We start from the raw sequence: 16037 nt of genomic DNA, 5'->3' as shown, positions 1-16037 counted from the left end.
AAAAGAAAATTTTGTTTTGTGCAGCTTTCAGACAATAAATGAGCAGCAGCTTAGCAGTGAAATAAACTTTTCCGTTCCATAAAGTGCAGTAATGATCAAATGTAAACACTGTGAGAGAAAAAACCATGGTGCAAAACACGACGATATGGAAGTTCGGAGCATTTCATGAACCATGAAACTGTTTGTATTTATCTGACATGGGAATCAGCAGGAAACAAAAGCTTTATCTCAAAACACATTCATGTCTAATTAATTTCCTGATGCAAAATGCCTGCTGTTTATCACAGGTTTACGAGGATCTCTATCAAGGCTCCAACTGGATTATGTGGACTTAGTTTTTGCCAACAGAAATGACGTCAACAGTCCAATGGAAGGTTTGTTTAAGTCTCATCCAACATATCTTTCATTAAAATGATGCTTTAAAAAGGTTTTCCATTTTCAATGTAAGCAGTGTAATACTGTGATCTTACAGAGATTGTTCGGGCCATGACGTTTGTAATAAACCAGGGCATGGCCATGTACTGGGGAACCTCCCGCTGGAGCGCAATGGAGATCATGGTGCATGCAGAGAACAATCCAAATCTGTGCAAATACATTGTTATCTACATTTTCAAAAGTTCTCCTTTTTAATCAACGTGTTTTGGGTCTGTTTCGCTCTGCAGGAAGCGTACTCCGTCGCACGTCAGTTCAACCTGATCCCACCTGTTTGTGAGCAGGCAGAGTATCACTATTTTCAGAGAGACAAAGTGGAGGTGCAGCTTCCTGAACTCTACCACAAGATTGGTTAGACATCCTAGTTCCTGTAGCCCTGTCCACTCGGATGTGTTTCATAAAGGCTCGGCTTTGCATTACATGGTTTAATTGTACTCTGGTTCTCAGGTGTGGGAGCGATGACCTGGTCTCCACTTGCATGTGGATTAATCACAGGAAAGTACAGCGATGGTGTGCCTGAGTGCTCCAGAGCAGCAATGAAGGTCAGTTTGATTTAAGCGTTTCTCAACAGGGATTTTTCCTTCTTACTTCATCAGTATGCTGATGCTAAAGTTGGGGATGAATTACTGATTTTCCCTTAATGTTGGTTCTGTTGTAGGGATACCAGTGGCTGAAGGAGAGGGTGAACAGTGAGGAAGGCAGAAAGCAGCTGGCTAAAATCAAGGAGCTCCATCTACTGGCAGACAGACTGGGCTGCACTGCTGCACAGTTAGCCATAGGTATTTGGACAAAATCTCTGATTTATGCTTTTTTATTGAGGTTTGAAATCTGTTTTCAGGTTCACTCAAACTACCATTATGTATGGAGTTATTTAGTTGTTATTTCTGAGGCTCATGATGTAATGTGCCGAGATTCTTTCATTTAAAAAGCTTAACATACTTAAATGAATTTCGCACAAAGATTTCTGAGAAATAGTTTTCATCCTGTGGGGAAAAAAAGGGTTCAATTTGTTTTTTGTTTGGATGATGACTCTGTGAAGCAGTAAAAGGTCTTTTTTAGAGTGTGATTTATTGCAGTTTGGCATCAGCTGTCCTGACCTACAGGGTTCCTAGGTTTTGCTCTTTTAAATGTGGTTGTTCCTGGAAAAGACACCTAAACATGTGGCTTTAAATATTCTACGCAGGGTGTTATGAAAAATCACTTCCTGTTTGATTGAGTGATACATTTTAAATCTTGACCTTGCTAAAACCCTCATTGACAACCCATTTTTAAGTGTTCTGGAAGATGCCACTAGATTGTTGTGTTTAAATATGCTGGTATGGCATTAATGAGGCCTGTCAGGCATCACTGATGGGCTGTTTATGGGAGAAATAAGCCCACCACATCAGGAGATCCTACACTATATGAAACTGTTGGCATGCGCTGGTTTTCCAAACACTAATAACTTCAATCACACCAAACTCAACTGGAGGATTTAGTCCTGAAGATCAATCTTGGCCTCATGGGACCAAACCACACGGTTCCAGTTAAATAGCACTTAGCAAGCTCCACACGTTTGTGAAAATTGTTTCCCCTGGCATGCCTCCCAAACAAACAGATGGCATGTAGATCCCGGTTGTTATAGAGACTCCGTGATCCTGAGAAGCCATCCTTTTAGGCACTTCTCTGACAGAGAGCTCTTCAGACTCTGAGTTCAAAACCAGGGGAGATCTCTTTGGGTTTAGTTGAAGAGAAAATTAACCCTTTATAATTACATCTCTTATGATCCTCCTCTCTGCAGAGGTGGTTAGATAAACTAGAATTGTCATATTGCTTTGTTTTTTTCATAACTAATGTTGTTTCACCTTTGGTCTACTGTTCTGTCTGTTGATTTGGTCATGTTTAGGCAAATAACTGTTTTATTTGGACCATTTTCTGATTACATTTTAAAAAGGACACACATCTAACTTAAATTATGTATTATTGTTTTTCTCATTTCGAACGGTGAATAAAGGAAACAGCCTTTTATCTAACTTATTCATTTTGAGGCTATTTAAGCAACAGAATAACAAAAAAAAATGGAAGGAGCCTTTTCCAAACAGCTCAGGATTTTCATTGATGCTATAACGGATGCTGACTTGTTTGTATGATCATAAATCATGACAAAGAAATGTGTTGTTTTCCGTCTACAGCCTGGTGTTTGCGAAGTGAAGGAGTCAGCTCTGTGCTTCTGGGTGTTTCTAATACTGACCAGCTACTAGAGAACCTTGGAGCCCTCCAGGTAAAATATCTTTCCTTTCATTTCTGTACCTTTTTACCCCCCAAAAAATATTGATACCATTGAACTTTTTCAAATTTCTTCACATTTTAAACTGTACATATAATGTATTTTATTGTGTTTTATAGGATAGACTGAGACAAAGTAGCGCATTAATAAGAACTAAAAAGGAAATAAATGCAGGATTTAACAAAAAAAAAAAAAAGCTTTCACAAAAAATCTAGGTATTTTTAGATATAATATGGTATTTATTTGTTTTTAGAACTATTTCTGCTGGCAAAATCCAGCTGTTTTTTAAAACCAACCTCAGAGGCTTTTCCTGGACTTCATTAGTAAATTTTTTACGTATAAGGCAAATATAGTTATTGTTAAAATCTATTTGTATGAAATGATAAAATAGCACCAAGTAGTGCTCTTTGTGTTTCAATGATAAGTAGGTTACTTGCTATTTTCCTTTTTATTAAATGTCTTGCAGATTGAAAGCTTCACTTCCCTAAGTGACTTTATAGCTAGATTAATGGTCTTAGAGATGACTTCCTTGAATTGTCTATTCAAAGTCTTCTCTGTTGTAACTTTCTAACAGTTTTAATTGTTTGGAATAGTCTTTGCCGATTGTGTTTATTTGTATAGTGCTGATTTTTTATTTAATTTTTTCCAGGTCTCCCTCAAAAACAAACACGTTAATCTAAATGGTGACTTTCATAAATAAATGTTTAAAAAATAAAGTTTCACTGCAAATCTAAGAATCAAAGAAAAATCTAAGAAATCTAGTTTAGTCCATTTGTCCTGAAGCGAGTGACTTTTCCTTTGATTTCAGCAAATATGTAGGAAAACTGGCTCATGGAATAAAATGATGTACCTTTAAAATTTGAGTAGGTAAATAACATGATCTGTCAATTGACTGAATATTTTTAACCTTAAAATAAGTTAGACACTATGCACTTTAAATAAGAGACTGCAAGGTGTTTTTTTTTCTTATTTTAAATATAAATCATCTTATTCCATTGGCAAAGTGTCTCACTTACCTGCTAAATTCATGAAAAAATGCACTTATTTAAAAAAAAAAAAACTGACTTCTCAACTTTTTGCAGTGTGGGACCCAACCTCTAAGCCTTTCTCTATTCAGACCCCTCTCATGATTTTCTACCAAACTTTTACTTATGTCAGTGTCAAGAACCGTGGACAGATGGACCCAGTATTCAAGGAGAGACAGTCAGTAGGAAAGTTCAAACATTTATTAAATAAAACAAAACAAAAGCGGAGCTGTGGCTCACGGACACTGCAGGGGGGGGTCGGGGCACCGCCCAATCTCAGACACTCTGGTTTAACAGTCCAGACCACGAATGTCCCCAGTGCTGCAGTCCCAGAGGTGAGGCTGGAAGCCGATCCTGGTGAGGGATCCAGAACAGACAGGAACAGACCGAACAGGCAGAATCCAGATCAGGCAGGGAACAGAAACAGGTGGCAGGATCCAGACCTCCAGACATGCACAGGCTTCCAGGAGGGTTCAGAGTCAGACTGGGACCAGAAGCATGACCAGGTGGTCACGCACAGGAGCAGACAGGATCAGGTGCAGACAGGCAGGCACAGTGGAAGAGGGTAGCCGAGACAGGACGTAGGAACCGGAACTTGAAGCAGGACTTTAAACTGGTCTCCTCCCTGGAGCCAGGCTTACTTTGATAAAAACTAGTGATGTTATGAGATGAGCCGAGGCTTCGAGGCGTGTGTCGAGTAATGGAGCGGGCGTTTCCCCGAAGCGCATGTCGAGGCGTGATTCATTTAGAGGAGGGGCCAAAATTGATGACGTCCGAGGCCTCGCTACCGTGATACCACGTGACCGCTTCGGTAAGTGGTTTGGGAAGCGCAAGAATTTTGACGGGCATCTAAACAGCCTCAGTGTTCAGTCAAGATGTGGGAGTTTGGAGGAGAGTTGCTGTCAGCTGGATAAAGTTTGGATAGATTCTAAGAATAAATTGGTTGTTTTTCCAACCAATCTAATTGCTTAAAGCTAATTTGGTTTGAATAAACAATGTAATGATCAAAATTTGAACAAACCACCAGACAAAGCCAGTGTTAACACGTCAGTGTTAAGAAGTATTTTTTCCCAGTTCAGACTATCTACATGAGTGGCGTCATCTGTAAGGGACAGACTCTCACTCTAGAGGTTGATGGTTCAAGACCTGTCTCTGTCTTTTGAAAGTTGCGATTAAACTTAATTATTTTGGCTGATGAGACTAATTTGCATTGTTTTGCCCGAGTAAAAATATAGATTGGGAAAATTAGGTCAGTTTAGTCAAAAGATTGGTTGAACACAACTTCCAACCTGATTAAAACCAAAAAACGTGGAAAAACTATCATGTTTGAATAAAAATGACTAACACCTTTCATTTTGTTCATCATTGCCCAATTTGCACAAACACTTTCACTGACTGCTTGAGTTTATTTCACTAAAATGGCAGAAAAACTGTGCACCTTAAATGATTGTTCTACGAAATTTTACACTTAAAAAAAAAGTTACAAAAGATTTTATTATACACACCAACCATTAACAATTTCAAGGAACTTAAAAGGGGGAAAAAAAGAAAAACAATAGCAAAAAAAAATCACAGATTTTATTACAAACTGTGGTTCTGCTCTCCACCAGTAGGTGTTGACATGTTCACATGAAGCCTCATGAACTGTGGGGATTGTTGAAGCAATTTGGCCAAACGGTTCAATGCCTTATGAGGCTTCATCTCTCATCACTAATAAAAACTGAACCTCCCAGCATAATGAGCCAAAACCCAGAGGAACAGTGGACGATCAGGAGACAAGACAAACACTAAAACCCTCTTTCCACTGGCTGCTAGGATCCAGGACATGAACCATAAAATAAAACTGAACAGAAAGACTGACAGAAAGACAAGCAATGATCTGGCCCTGAATGCTCAGGCTGAACTGAATATAAACCAGAGGAAACAGTCTAGAAGCATAAATTATAATTGAGGCAGGGAAGGAAGAGGGCAGGTGAGAGGAATTACTAATTAAGGGAGAGCAAACAGGTCATGACAGTCAGGCATTGCAAAATCTAAATTATGCACAACTTTACCTTTCAAGAGAGAGATACCCTTCGATAAAGTAAATCTTTATCAGCTAAAGAAAAATATTAATTGCTTTAATGTTAAGATGCATTAAAATAATTGTATTAACAATGAAAGTATGTGATCTTTATCCTGAGAATATATTTTCATAGTATACTGTTCCCATATTTGTGTAAAAATCCATGAAAAACATCATTTATTTTGCAGACTAGCAAATTTCAGAGAACAATGTTTTTTTTAAATATTTTTTTATATTTGAAACTGATTAAATTGAATATTTTATTTGTGCAATTCTTCAAATTAATTTCAGGTAGCTTGATGATACCCCTTTATTATACTCAAGCTTTAGTAAGGAGACATTTACTGAACTAAACTTACATTGGAACCAGCGTGCTAAAATTCTAAGTAGCTCTAGTGGTATAAATGTTTAGGCAGGGTACCGCACAGGTGACTGACAAACTTCCCTGTTCCCTTTTTCCCTCCAGATTTTAACCCAAATGACTCCTCAGACCATTACTGAGATCGACGCCCTGCTGGGAAATAAACCACACTCCAAGAAAGAGACACGTGCTTGAAGACACAAAATAAACAGTGATGGATGACATTTCATGAAAGAAAACCTTGGGAAACTTCGCTTTTTGCTCTGTTGTATACTCAGATTGCATGTTCTACGTAACATTATGCTTCCAGTCTGTGCGCATACACATTTTTGCGCAGCAAATTGTATCATATACAACAAAAAGATAATCTCTCTGAGCTGTGAAAAAAAGGATACCGTAATATATTGCTCACTGTCAATCATTCAGAGGCTTCATAGAGCCGGCTTCTGCTGTGCAAAGGAACCAAGAAAGGTTTGCAAGCATTCAGCTGCAGTCAAAGCACATGAAATGGCCTGAAGTGGAAAAGAAACCCCAGTTTTTGTCCTTAAATGCATTATTACAGGTCAAACGGGGCTTTTATTGCACACGTGCGTCTGCTTCCCCTTGCAGAATATCCTGCATGAGGTTCAGAAGCCAGAGAGCCAAACGATTAGCACCCATGTGTCTAGCTGAACATTTCCATCATGTGCATGTGACTAGTCTGCAACTCTCACTGCTTTACAGGGTTGGGAATAATGGGTTACTTCAGGAGACAAAAACACAGCAATCATCACTAGGCCTAGCACAGATATTGAGCAGAATCGATTAAAATAAAAAAGCTGAATAAAGCATTTATTTTGCTTAGCAAAAGTCACTTTAAAAAGATGCAAATAGATATTATTAGTGGGTGCAGTTAAGAAAGACTTTCCCAACCCTGCTGCTTTCCCAGCAGACTTTTTGCCTCCTGTTTGTAAACTGTGCGCATGTCCCTTTAAGAGAGAATTAGCCCTAGAGGGGCATAAATGTGGCATGGCTTTTACAGCTTATGTAGATTTGCAGTGCCCTCGTAAGCCATTGTTTTGTTTATTTTTCTTTTTTACTTGAATAGTCCTGAAGCCCTGATGCAGGGAGCTCGCTTTAAAGAGCCCCGGCTATCCTGGGACACATCTGTGTCCAATAATGTAGAACCTTTACGTTGTCTTAAACGGCACAGGAAAATATCAACGACAAGCGTCAACAATGCAAAGACTGTTGCTGTACTTAAAGAAAAGGTTGGAGAGTGTGGGAAGGGTACATAGCTTTGGACACACTGTGGTGTAAATGTACTTTTCCAATCATAGGGGAAAAAAAGTTTATTTACATACCATGATACAAGGAGCCCTGGGGTAAGATTAAGCAAATGTTCTTTTTTTTTTTTTTTTTTATTTGAAATATAGCTTCTCTGCTCATATCTCTCTGAGTACTCCTGTATCCTTCTACACTTTATTTCATTCAAGCATTTATGATTTCTTTGCTCCTACTCTGTGTCGGCTTGTCTTGACCTGCATAATATAAAGATTTGATCCTCGCTGATGTTGCAAAAGGAAGAGCAACGTTGTCATCAATTTCTGTTATCTTTTAAAGAAGCTTTTTACTTCTTTAGAGGGAAATTAAGAAAGAAACAGTTTTACAAACTGAGTTTAAAATGTGAAAACATGCAGTTGCAGAAAACCTGGTGTTTGTTAATGAACTGTTAAGTAACTATTCAGCTAAACTTACATACCGTATATCTTTGACCAGAGCGATAGAACGTTTCTGTGGCTGTGAGAAACAAGGCTGGATGATTGGTTTTTGTTGTCAAAGCACAGAGTGAGCAAGTCATTTAGGGAGTTCAAATTAAACTTTGTTAAGGTACATTAAAACATCTTACTACATCTTGAAAGCACAACTGTTTTTCTTTGTTTTGTTATTTTTTTTCAATAAGACCAGGTTACTTTTACATGTGGTCTGAAAAATATACGACATGATCTGTCTGAAAACTCATACCACATTTCATCCCCTTCCTAAGTGCAACCCTCATCCACAATGCAAGGGTGCCTTAAACTAACCTACAAATAATTTTTCAATCAACTTTAGACTTGGACAGAGAAAATCAAAGGAATATTTAGAAAAATATTAAATCCAAAAGGACAAACTGGAGTCCAGCCAAAAGCCCTGTCTATGTGCATTTAGGTTGACACATCTAATGTGCCAATCGATGCATGCTAATTGACACGACGGACGTGCGTTTCAACTTAGATCAGAGAGGAGTGAAAGATGTCGGGATTTTTTTTGTCCAAGGAGGCGGCAAGCTGTGAAAGAAATGTAAACGAAGAATGAAAAAGCGTTGTGACACTGTTGCTGTCGACTCTGATGAACAACATCAATTCAAATTACTGGACACATGCGTCTGTCTTATGTGCCTGTGGGTCACTTTAAGGCCAGACCATAAAAACTGGAGCCTGATGCTGGTCACATTTACATGAAATATTACCACAGATTAAACAGAAGCAGTAACACCTGCAGAGTGAATGTAACCTTACAATGGAGCAGACTGACATCTTTGGGTCACCAAGTTTCAGAAAAGAATATGCCAGAATTTTTTGATGACGAACATTCCAGATGGTAGAGATGTGAAACGAATGGTATGTAGAAAAGCACCCAGTTCCCACTGGGAAGTATAGTGAGGGATCTGTGGTACTGTGGGCCAGTTCATATTATAAAAGTCCTGAGAACCTTGTAGAGTTCATTAAATGAAAACCTGGTGGCCGGAGATTTCATTATTTTTATTGCGCTTTATAGGAGGATAATGATCTATAAGTTATAGGGCCATATATAATTGACATGACCGATGTGTGGGGGGAATGGCGGCCTAGTGGTTAGGGCATAGAGCTTGGAATCCTGAGGTTCTGAGTTGGAGCCCCACTCCCAAAGACTGCCCCTCTGGGTCCCTGAGCAAAGACCCTTAACCTTCTCAGGCTCAAATTAAGTTGTAGTTGCAGGAAAAATCTGATATTTGGAGAAAAATGATCATATGGGGTAGTAATATACAATTCAGACTTTCTTTTGAGAGAGACCTTCACGTGCAATGAATTCTGGGATGTTGCAGATTTGCAACAGCGGCCCGGAGTGGTAAATTAACACTGAAGACTGAATCTGATATGAATGTTAACTTTATTTGAATGTCACAAACAAAAAATTAACAAAACAAAATTTTCTCTCACAAAATTACAGACAACTTTTTCTCAGACTTTTTCTCCACCGACATCTCAAAACCTCTTGAGAAGGCCGTTTCTGTTAAACTGTTGCTCAAAATACAGGCAAACTAGTACATAAAGCATGTAGCATCCATTGGTACCTGTTTGGGCACACGTTGCGAATCCACAACATTGAAATCGAGATGCCTCTGGTGAAAAACCCAGAGGAGATAAAATATACTAGTTGGCATGTGTCATATCTATACACATTCATGATTCATCTTATGTAGTATTGATTTCCAAATAATGGAAATTTGTAGTGATACTTACATGAAATTGGTGCTTAGAAAATCTGTTTCAGTGACACCAAGGACTCAGTTATGTTGAAAGTGAGTCAGCAGTGCTATCTGGTGAGCTTGAAAGAAACTGTTTGTTGCAAATGCTACTAAGTCCTTCTGTTGTACTTTTGAGTAACAAAAACTCTTAAAATATAAATGTGGAGTAATTAGCTAAGTGGCATGTAGCTGTTGCAAATCTGCAACATCTGCCTGGAGAGGGTTAACCCCAAGCTACTCCCCAGGTGCCGCACAATGGCAGCCCACTGATCCCCAAGGTGATGGGTTAAATGCAGAGAATTCATTTTGTTGCTCAGTGCTTGACAAGTGTAATGTCAAAATAAAAAAGTGGAAAAATATGAAAACAGAAATGGTTTATTTAGTCTCCAGAGTTCAATCCTGCAGAAAAACTTAAGATAAAGATTGGAGAGCCTGTAAACGAGACCCTCAACTCTGGATGTGATTATTTTCAGATATTTAAAAAGATACCAAATCAAGAAATGTAGGTTCAAAAGCAGACAGGGAGTAGGGCAGAGAGAGAAGTAGTATGCAGTAAATGGCCCAGAGCCGGAAATCCAAGCCAGGTTAGCTGCACCTTTTCTAACAATCAGCCACTTGGAGCTCAGATAAAACCTTCAGTTATGTATTATAGTTTGGCCTCTCATGCATGGCCTAATAACTACAATATTTCAGATTCTTCATATGTTTTTTTTAGCAAGATAACAGCCAAAACAAACACATGCAGATTTTCTGCCTGCTTTTAGCTTGAGGTAACCGACTCTAGCTGATAAAACTCAGAGTACAATGCATTCCTCTGAAGCTTATCAAATTCAGTTGCTCCATTTCTGCCCCTACCGAGACTGGAGCTTAGCTTGGAGTGACAGCAGAACTAACTCTTGGCCTCGGTTGAATGTTTCAGATGAAATAATGAGATAGAAAGCAACTGAGACATTGCTAAATTCTGACATTTATGCCTATGTAAGATGTTTTCTCTCGCCTTAGTGATATACATTTTCAGGAGAGAAATATCATTACTTACTTTTTACTTTACATTTCTTGTTGTAATGTAAAATGGATTAAAATTATATTTTTTTCTTCAGGATAAATGAAAATATATATTACCAGGAACCAGAATAACTAAAAGGGTTGAGAAAAGGTGATTATCTTCCAAAGACTTAGTAATGCAACCACAAAAAACTGAGCTACAGTGTTGAAGATCTGTAAAAAGCAAAGAACACAATAATTATTCATCATTATAGTTTATTTTCATTTGGAAAAAGTAAGAAAATAATCTATAATTTTAGTGACATTTTTTTTATTTATTTCCAAAACAAAATAAGGTCTTTAAAGGAAAAGTGAACATAAAAAAAAACAAATATTGCAAGAACAACAGCAGTGGTTGCTAACAAGATTTGTTTCAAAAATTCTGTGACCTGCTAATATATCAGTGAGCATATATATCAGTACATCAGCCTGTCCATGCATGATCTGTGTTGGTTGTGCCTTGATAATAAAAGCTATGTTGTTGTTGATTAAATTACCTGAATAGCAGTAAATGTGCAAAATTAACCTATAAGCCATTATTGCAACCTTCCAAAAAAAGGTAGTACTCTTTGCATGGTGCATAAACCATGGTGCATAAATACTGCATTGGTTAAGCTGGACAACCCGTTGAAAACGTATTACTACATTTGTATCATAAAACACAGAAATACAATAATTGTTGGATATTATACGACAGATATTATAAATGAAGGCTTTGCATGCAGTTAATCAACTCCATTTGCCAGATGTAGCTTTTGATCATAACATTAACCTATTTGATAACGTTAGATTGTAAATTCTAAATACAAAAGCAAATACTTACTGTGCTAAAGCATGTTAGTCGATGTAGCTCAATGAACTGAAATAGAATCAGAAAGGTAATTAAAATCATAGATTTTATTCATTACATCAAAGCGGGCTATTTAAAGTGTTTATTTCTGTTATAATGGGTCATTCTGCCATGCAGCTGATAAAAACCCAAAATACAGTTTATCAGAGTCATGATAAAAACAACAACAACAATATAATTAAATGCAGAGAGGCATGGTTTGATAAACTAAAAAAACACTATAAGAATTATTGACAAAACCAAGAAGGAATTTTACTATGAAAAGGTGAACATGCCATAATGAGTGTTTTTAGTATAAAAACTTTTTAAACTCAATTAAATGAATTATTTATCTAACTAGCTGTCATATAACCATATGGATGCATTCTAGCTAACTTAATCATTGAAAATCACTGACAAAATAAATGTGTTATTTTCATTATTCCATATGTTATAAACACACTTAATGCATTGTCATGTTAGATTGTGGCAAAATATTGCTTTATCAAAACTGATATTTCAAAAAATTGAAAATGTAAGACAATCACAATGACTATTTAACCGTTTGCTGATGAGAAACTTAACTCTGTGTCACCTTAAGTACAAAAAGGTTTTTAGAATGAAACTGGTCACACAGACACCCTTTAGTAAAGTTGGTCCATGTCTTACTATCCCAGTCTTGGGTTTTCTACAGCCTCCAACATGTTTTCTTCCAGGATTGTCTTGCATTTAGCTCTCTCCATTATTCTATCACCTGACCAGTTAAAGCTGGTCGTCAGTGCCCAATCTGAAGAACAGCTTCCCCTAAACATGATGCTGCCACTACCATGTTTCACTGTAGGGTGGTGTGTTCAGGGCAATATGCAGAGTTTATGGTCATAAAAAGTTTTTTGCATTTAGGTAAAAATTGTCAAATTTTAGCCTCATTTGACAAGAACATCTTCTATGTTTAAAGTAGACGAGCTAGATGGTTTGTAGCAAACTGCCAACAGGTGTTTTTATTACTTTTTAGGATAAAAATCCATTCAATATATTAGTTATCGTGTGAACAGAGCCTCCCAGCTGAGCTAGAGATCCCTGCAGCTCCTCCAGTGACCATGAGTCTCTTTATTATCCTCCATATAATGCTCTACTTGCCTGGCAGGTGGACAGCTATGTTGTTTTAGGTTGGCAGTCAACCCATACTCATTTATATTTTTATTTTCAGGTGACTTATTAAACTGTGAAAGTTGTTCAAATATTTAGGATTTAGTTTTTCAACATAAACTTGCTTTAAATGTGTTATATTTTACACAAGTGGACTCAAATTACCAGTTAATAGACCTTTGAAATAAAGCAGCCGCTCTGATTTGTATTTGGAAGAATCAATATATCACATTAGCGTAACAGCTTACACTATAGTACATAATATCTAAATACTGTATATAAATCTACCTACAAACCCTACTTCAAAATGGACATGAAAAGGAAAAAGAGAAAACAGAAAGGAAGACAGGGGAAAATAATTAAAGGGGGAGTATATAAATGCACTACACACCTTTTAGAGCTAGTTGAAAGTTAAGTTATGCTCAGCTTTTAACTTGATCAAATGGGAAAACACTCAAGGATAACTAATTTTAAATAACAGCTAATAAAATCCTAAACGATAATTGATCAAGATTTAAATACATGATGTGAACAATTTCTTTCAGTATGTTCCAGTTTTGTTTCCACACCTTTTTTTTTTTTTTGCTAATTTGGAAACAAGTTTATATGTGGCCTTTATTGCTTTGTTTATAGATGCAACCGATAGAAAGGTTTCTTAGACAGGCTATGTCTTTAAATCAGCTGAACTTAAATAAAAAAAGTGATTCATGTCACCTTACATCATCTGAAATGTCTAAAGCTCTTCCTCCTGAAACGGATGACGCAGCAGCAGCACCACAGCGGTGTGTCCAGCAGTGTCTGTGGCGCCGCCCGCTGGGACGCCATGCATGCTTACAGCAAACAGAAAACATCTGCGACGCCGGCACTGACAAACCTCTCTGACAAGGATCCCCAGTGCCATCAGAGCAGCGGATGAAGCATATGTGCTGAGAAAATGATGACTTCCTCACTGCCTAACAACATCCGAGCCAAGCAGGTTTTTCCACATGATTCATCCTTGCATGAGGAATAAGGTTGGACAAAGTGATAAACACATAGGAGACCTACAAGCTCCCACATCTAATAAACCATCTTTCTGACTTTATTTAGGTGTTGTTTTTGTGTCAGATAAGGAATTACATTTTTTACTGAAATCGTAAACAGATTTTCTCTGCTGCACTGCAAAAAAGAATTAAAAAATAGGAACCAATATCTTAAAATACAATTTCACTTAATTTGAGAAACTTAATAAGATGAACTGCCAAAAGAAAGAGTTAAAAAATAAGATAATTAAATATTAGAACAGAAAATCCCTTTATTGTCCCACAATGGGGTAATTTTGTTGTTTACAGCAGCAAAAAGATTATAGAAAAATTGTTCTTTAAATTCCTTACAACTGTATATTATAGAGGAGTTAGAAATGTAGAAAAAAATGGCCTCCTCTAGGAAATCACAGACAACTGTCCTGCTTCTTTGTTAAAATCTAAAAATGATGATGATGCTCTTCCTAATATTCCCTCGTTTCCTACAAATAAACTCAGCAATAGGAAAAGAGACGGTCTCACTTTTTATCTACAATCATTTGGAAACTGTTAAAAGGAGCCTCGATATTATGTTTGCACCATAGAGGATTCATCACAATAATAGTCTTACTTCATGCAAGTACTATCAAAATGCAAACAGAAATGATCCATTATGATTTTATCTTAGGTAAAATATTGGTTCCATATATGCACAGAAGGCTTGGAGGTAATTTATCATGGAAAAGGAAGCTCCACATTCAGTCTGTTTTCCAATATGCTTGTGCTTGTCCTTAATTCGTCCCCAAAGCCCGCACATCTGCTAAATCCCATTCAACTCCCCAGACACCTTTAGAACACAAGACTCCGCCATCATCTCAGCAGTCATCAGCTTCTGCTCACAGCTGGGGGAACAAAAAAAAAAAAAAAAAAAAAACAGCTCCTGCTTATTAAATCCAGGTCTACCTTTACAGACCACTGTGTGTTTGTACAGAGGATTTATGTTAATTTTTAAGGAGCAAAAAATAAATAAATAAAAAAATCGTCCATACTTATTTAATCATTAAAAATACCTTAATTCCAGACAGAGTACACTGCAAAAAAATTTAACCTACCGTAAATAAGTTATTTTTCCTTAAAATAAGTGAATTTTTCTTGGATTGAGGAGGTGGGATGGGACAATTTTTATTTAAAATAAGAAAAAAACAATTGCATAGTGCTATTTGAAGTGCATATTATCCAGTTATCTTATTTAAAGAATAAAAAATCAAATTCTCTCAATCTCCATTGGCAAATCATCTTATTTACCTGCTCAAATTAAGGGTTAAATACACGTAATTTAAGAAATTTGACTCATTTCTAGATCATTTTTGCAGAGTAGAAACTCTGCTACATCATATCAAGTAAGGCTTGGCGGATTCCGTCTTACCTGCTGCTTTCCCTTTTAAGACATTTTAACTTTTTTGTGTACTTAGGTAGTAGTTTTGAGTAGATTTAACCACTTTACCAAAATGAAAGAAGAAAATAAATAGGTTAATTGTATTTATTACTAAAAACAAAATGCATAAAAACATGGACTGTTTGAATCACTGGCTGGTGCTTCACCATCAGCAGTTTGCAAAGTTTTATTGTTTTATAACCAAATACTGTAAGTAATAAAGAAAAATCAAAATTGACAAAATACAAATCAGGTTGTCACAAGTTACTTTTATTTTCTACTAAAATACATGTTCCATGCAGGTGTTTTCACTTTCCACAACAGCCACTAGAAACACAATGAAACGTCCTGGAAGCATTTTGCCTCACGACAATATAGGCAAATGAGATGTTAAAGTAGGAACAGCATTTTGTTTTGTGCAAATTCTACAAACAGTGAGTCTCCATCTGCTGTCACAAGCTTACATCCCAGACTATCAAGCTTATTCAATCTGGTTCACAGTCCTCAACCTTTTTACAAAATCCATCTGGGGGAAAAGAAAAAACAAAAAAAGTATTGCTTTACAAATAAATAAAACTCAGTGAACATAATGTTGGCATAATCAGCTGATATATTAGCATGTTGTAAAAAACATAAACCACACCACCAAATTTGAGTCATCGACAGATCAGATCCATTATCGTTTTTATCATAAAGGGTTTTATAGACAAAAACCTGGCAAATTAAACAGTTTATTGTCATTCAGTTGAACAATAAAAAGCTTATGATAATTAAAGCACATGGATGGCTTCGTGTTTTTCAAAATTCCACCCAGACTTTAGCTGGAAGGTTCATCGTTATTTTTGTACATTTCGGATAAAAACTCCAGATTTTACAGTACCGGTATTCCTTTTTTTTTTTTCTT

The 16037-nt window shown here is 36.8% G+C and overlaps 1 protein-coding gene across 1 annotated transcript in view; it reads left to right on the top strand.

The window, feature by feature from the left end:
• The window catches only part of LOC107093496 (voltage-gated potassium channel subunit beta-2-like), a 34781-nt gene extending 26688 nt beyond the window's left edge, over nt 1-8093 (top strand). The window contains exons 8-14 of the mRNA XM_015388593.1: nt 288-374; nt 473-558; nt 663-783; nt 880-974; nt 1091-1211; nt 2604-2692; nt 6255-8093. Of these exons, the coding sequence (XP_015244079.1) occupies nt 288-374; nt 473-558; nt 663-783; nt 880-974; nt 1091-1211; nt 2604-2692; nt 6255-6344 (689 nt within the window). The 3' untranslated portion in view covers nt 6345-8093. The remainder of the gene's footprint in view (nt 1-287; nt 375-472; nt 559-662; nt 784-879; nt 975-1090; nt 1212-2603; nt 2693-6254) is intronic.
• Nucleotides 8094-16037: the final 7944 nt, after the last annotated feature.

This window comes from Cyprinodon variegatus, unplaced genomic scaffold (assembly GCF_000732505.1).
Source record: "Cyprinodon variegatus isolate N-32 unplaced genomic scaffold, C_variegatus-1.0 Scaffold429, whole genome shotgun sequence".
NCBI lineage: Eukaryota > Metazoa > Chordata > Actinopteri > Cyprinodontiformes > Cyprinodontidae > Cyprinodon > Cyprinodon variegatus.
The sequence above is the reverse complement of the archived record's forward strand: the minus strand, read 5'-3'. Positions and strand labels throughout refer to the sequence as shown.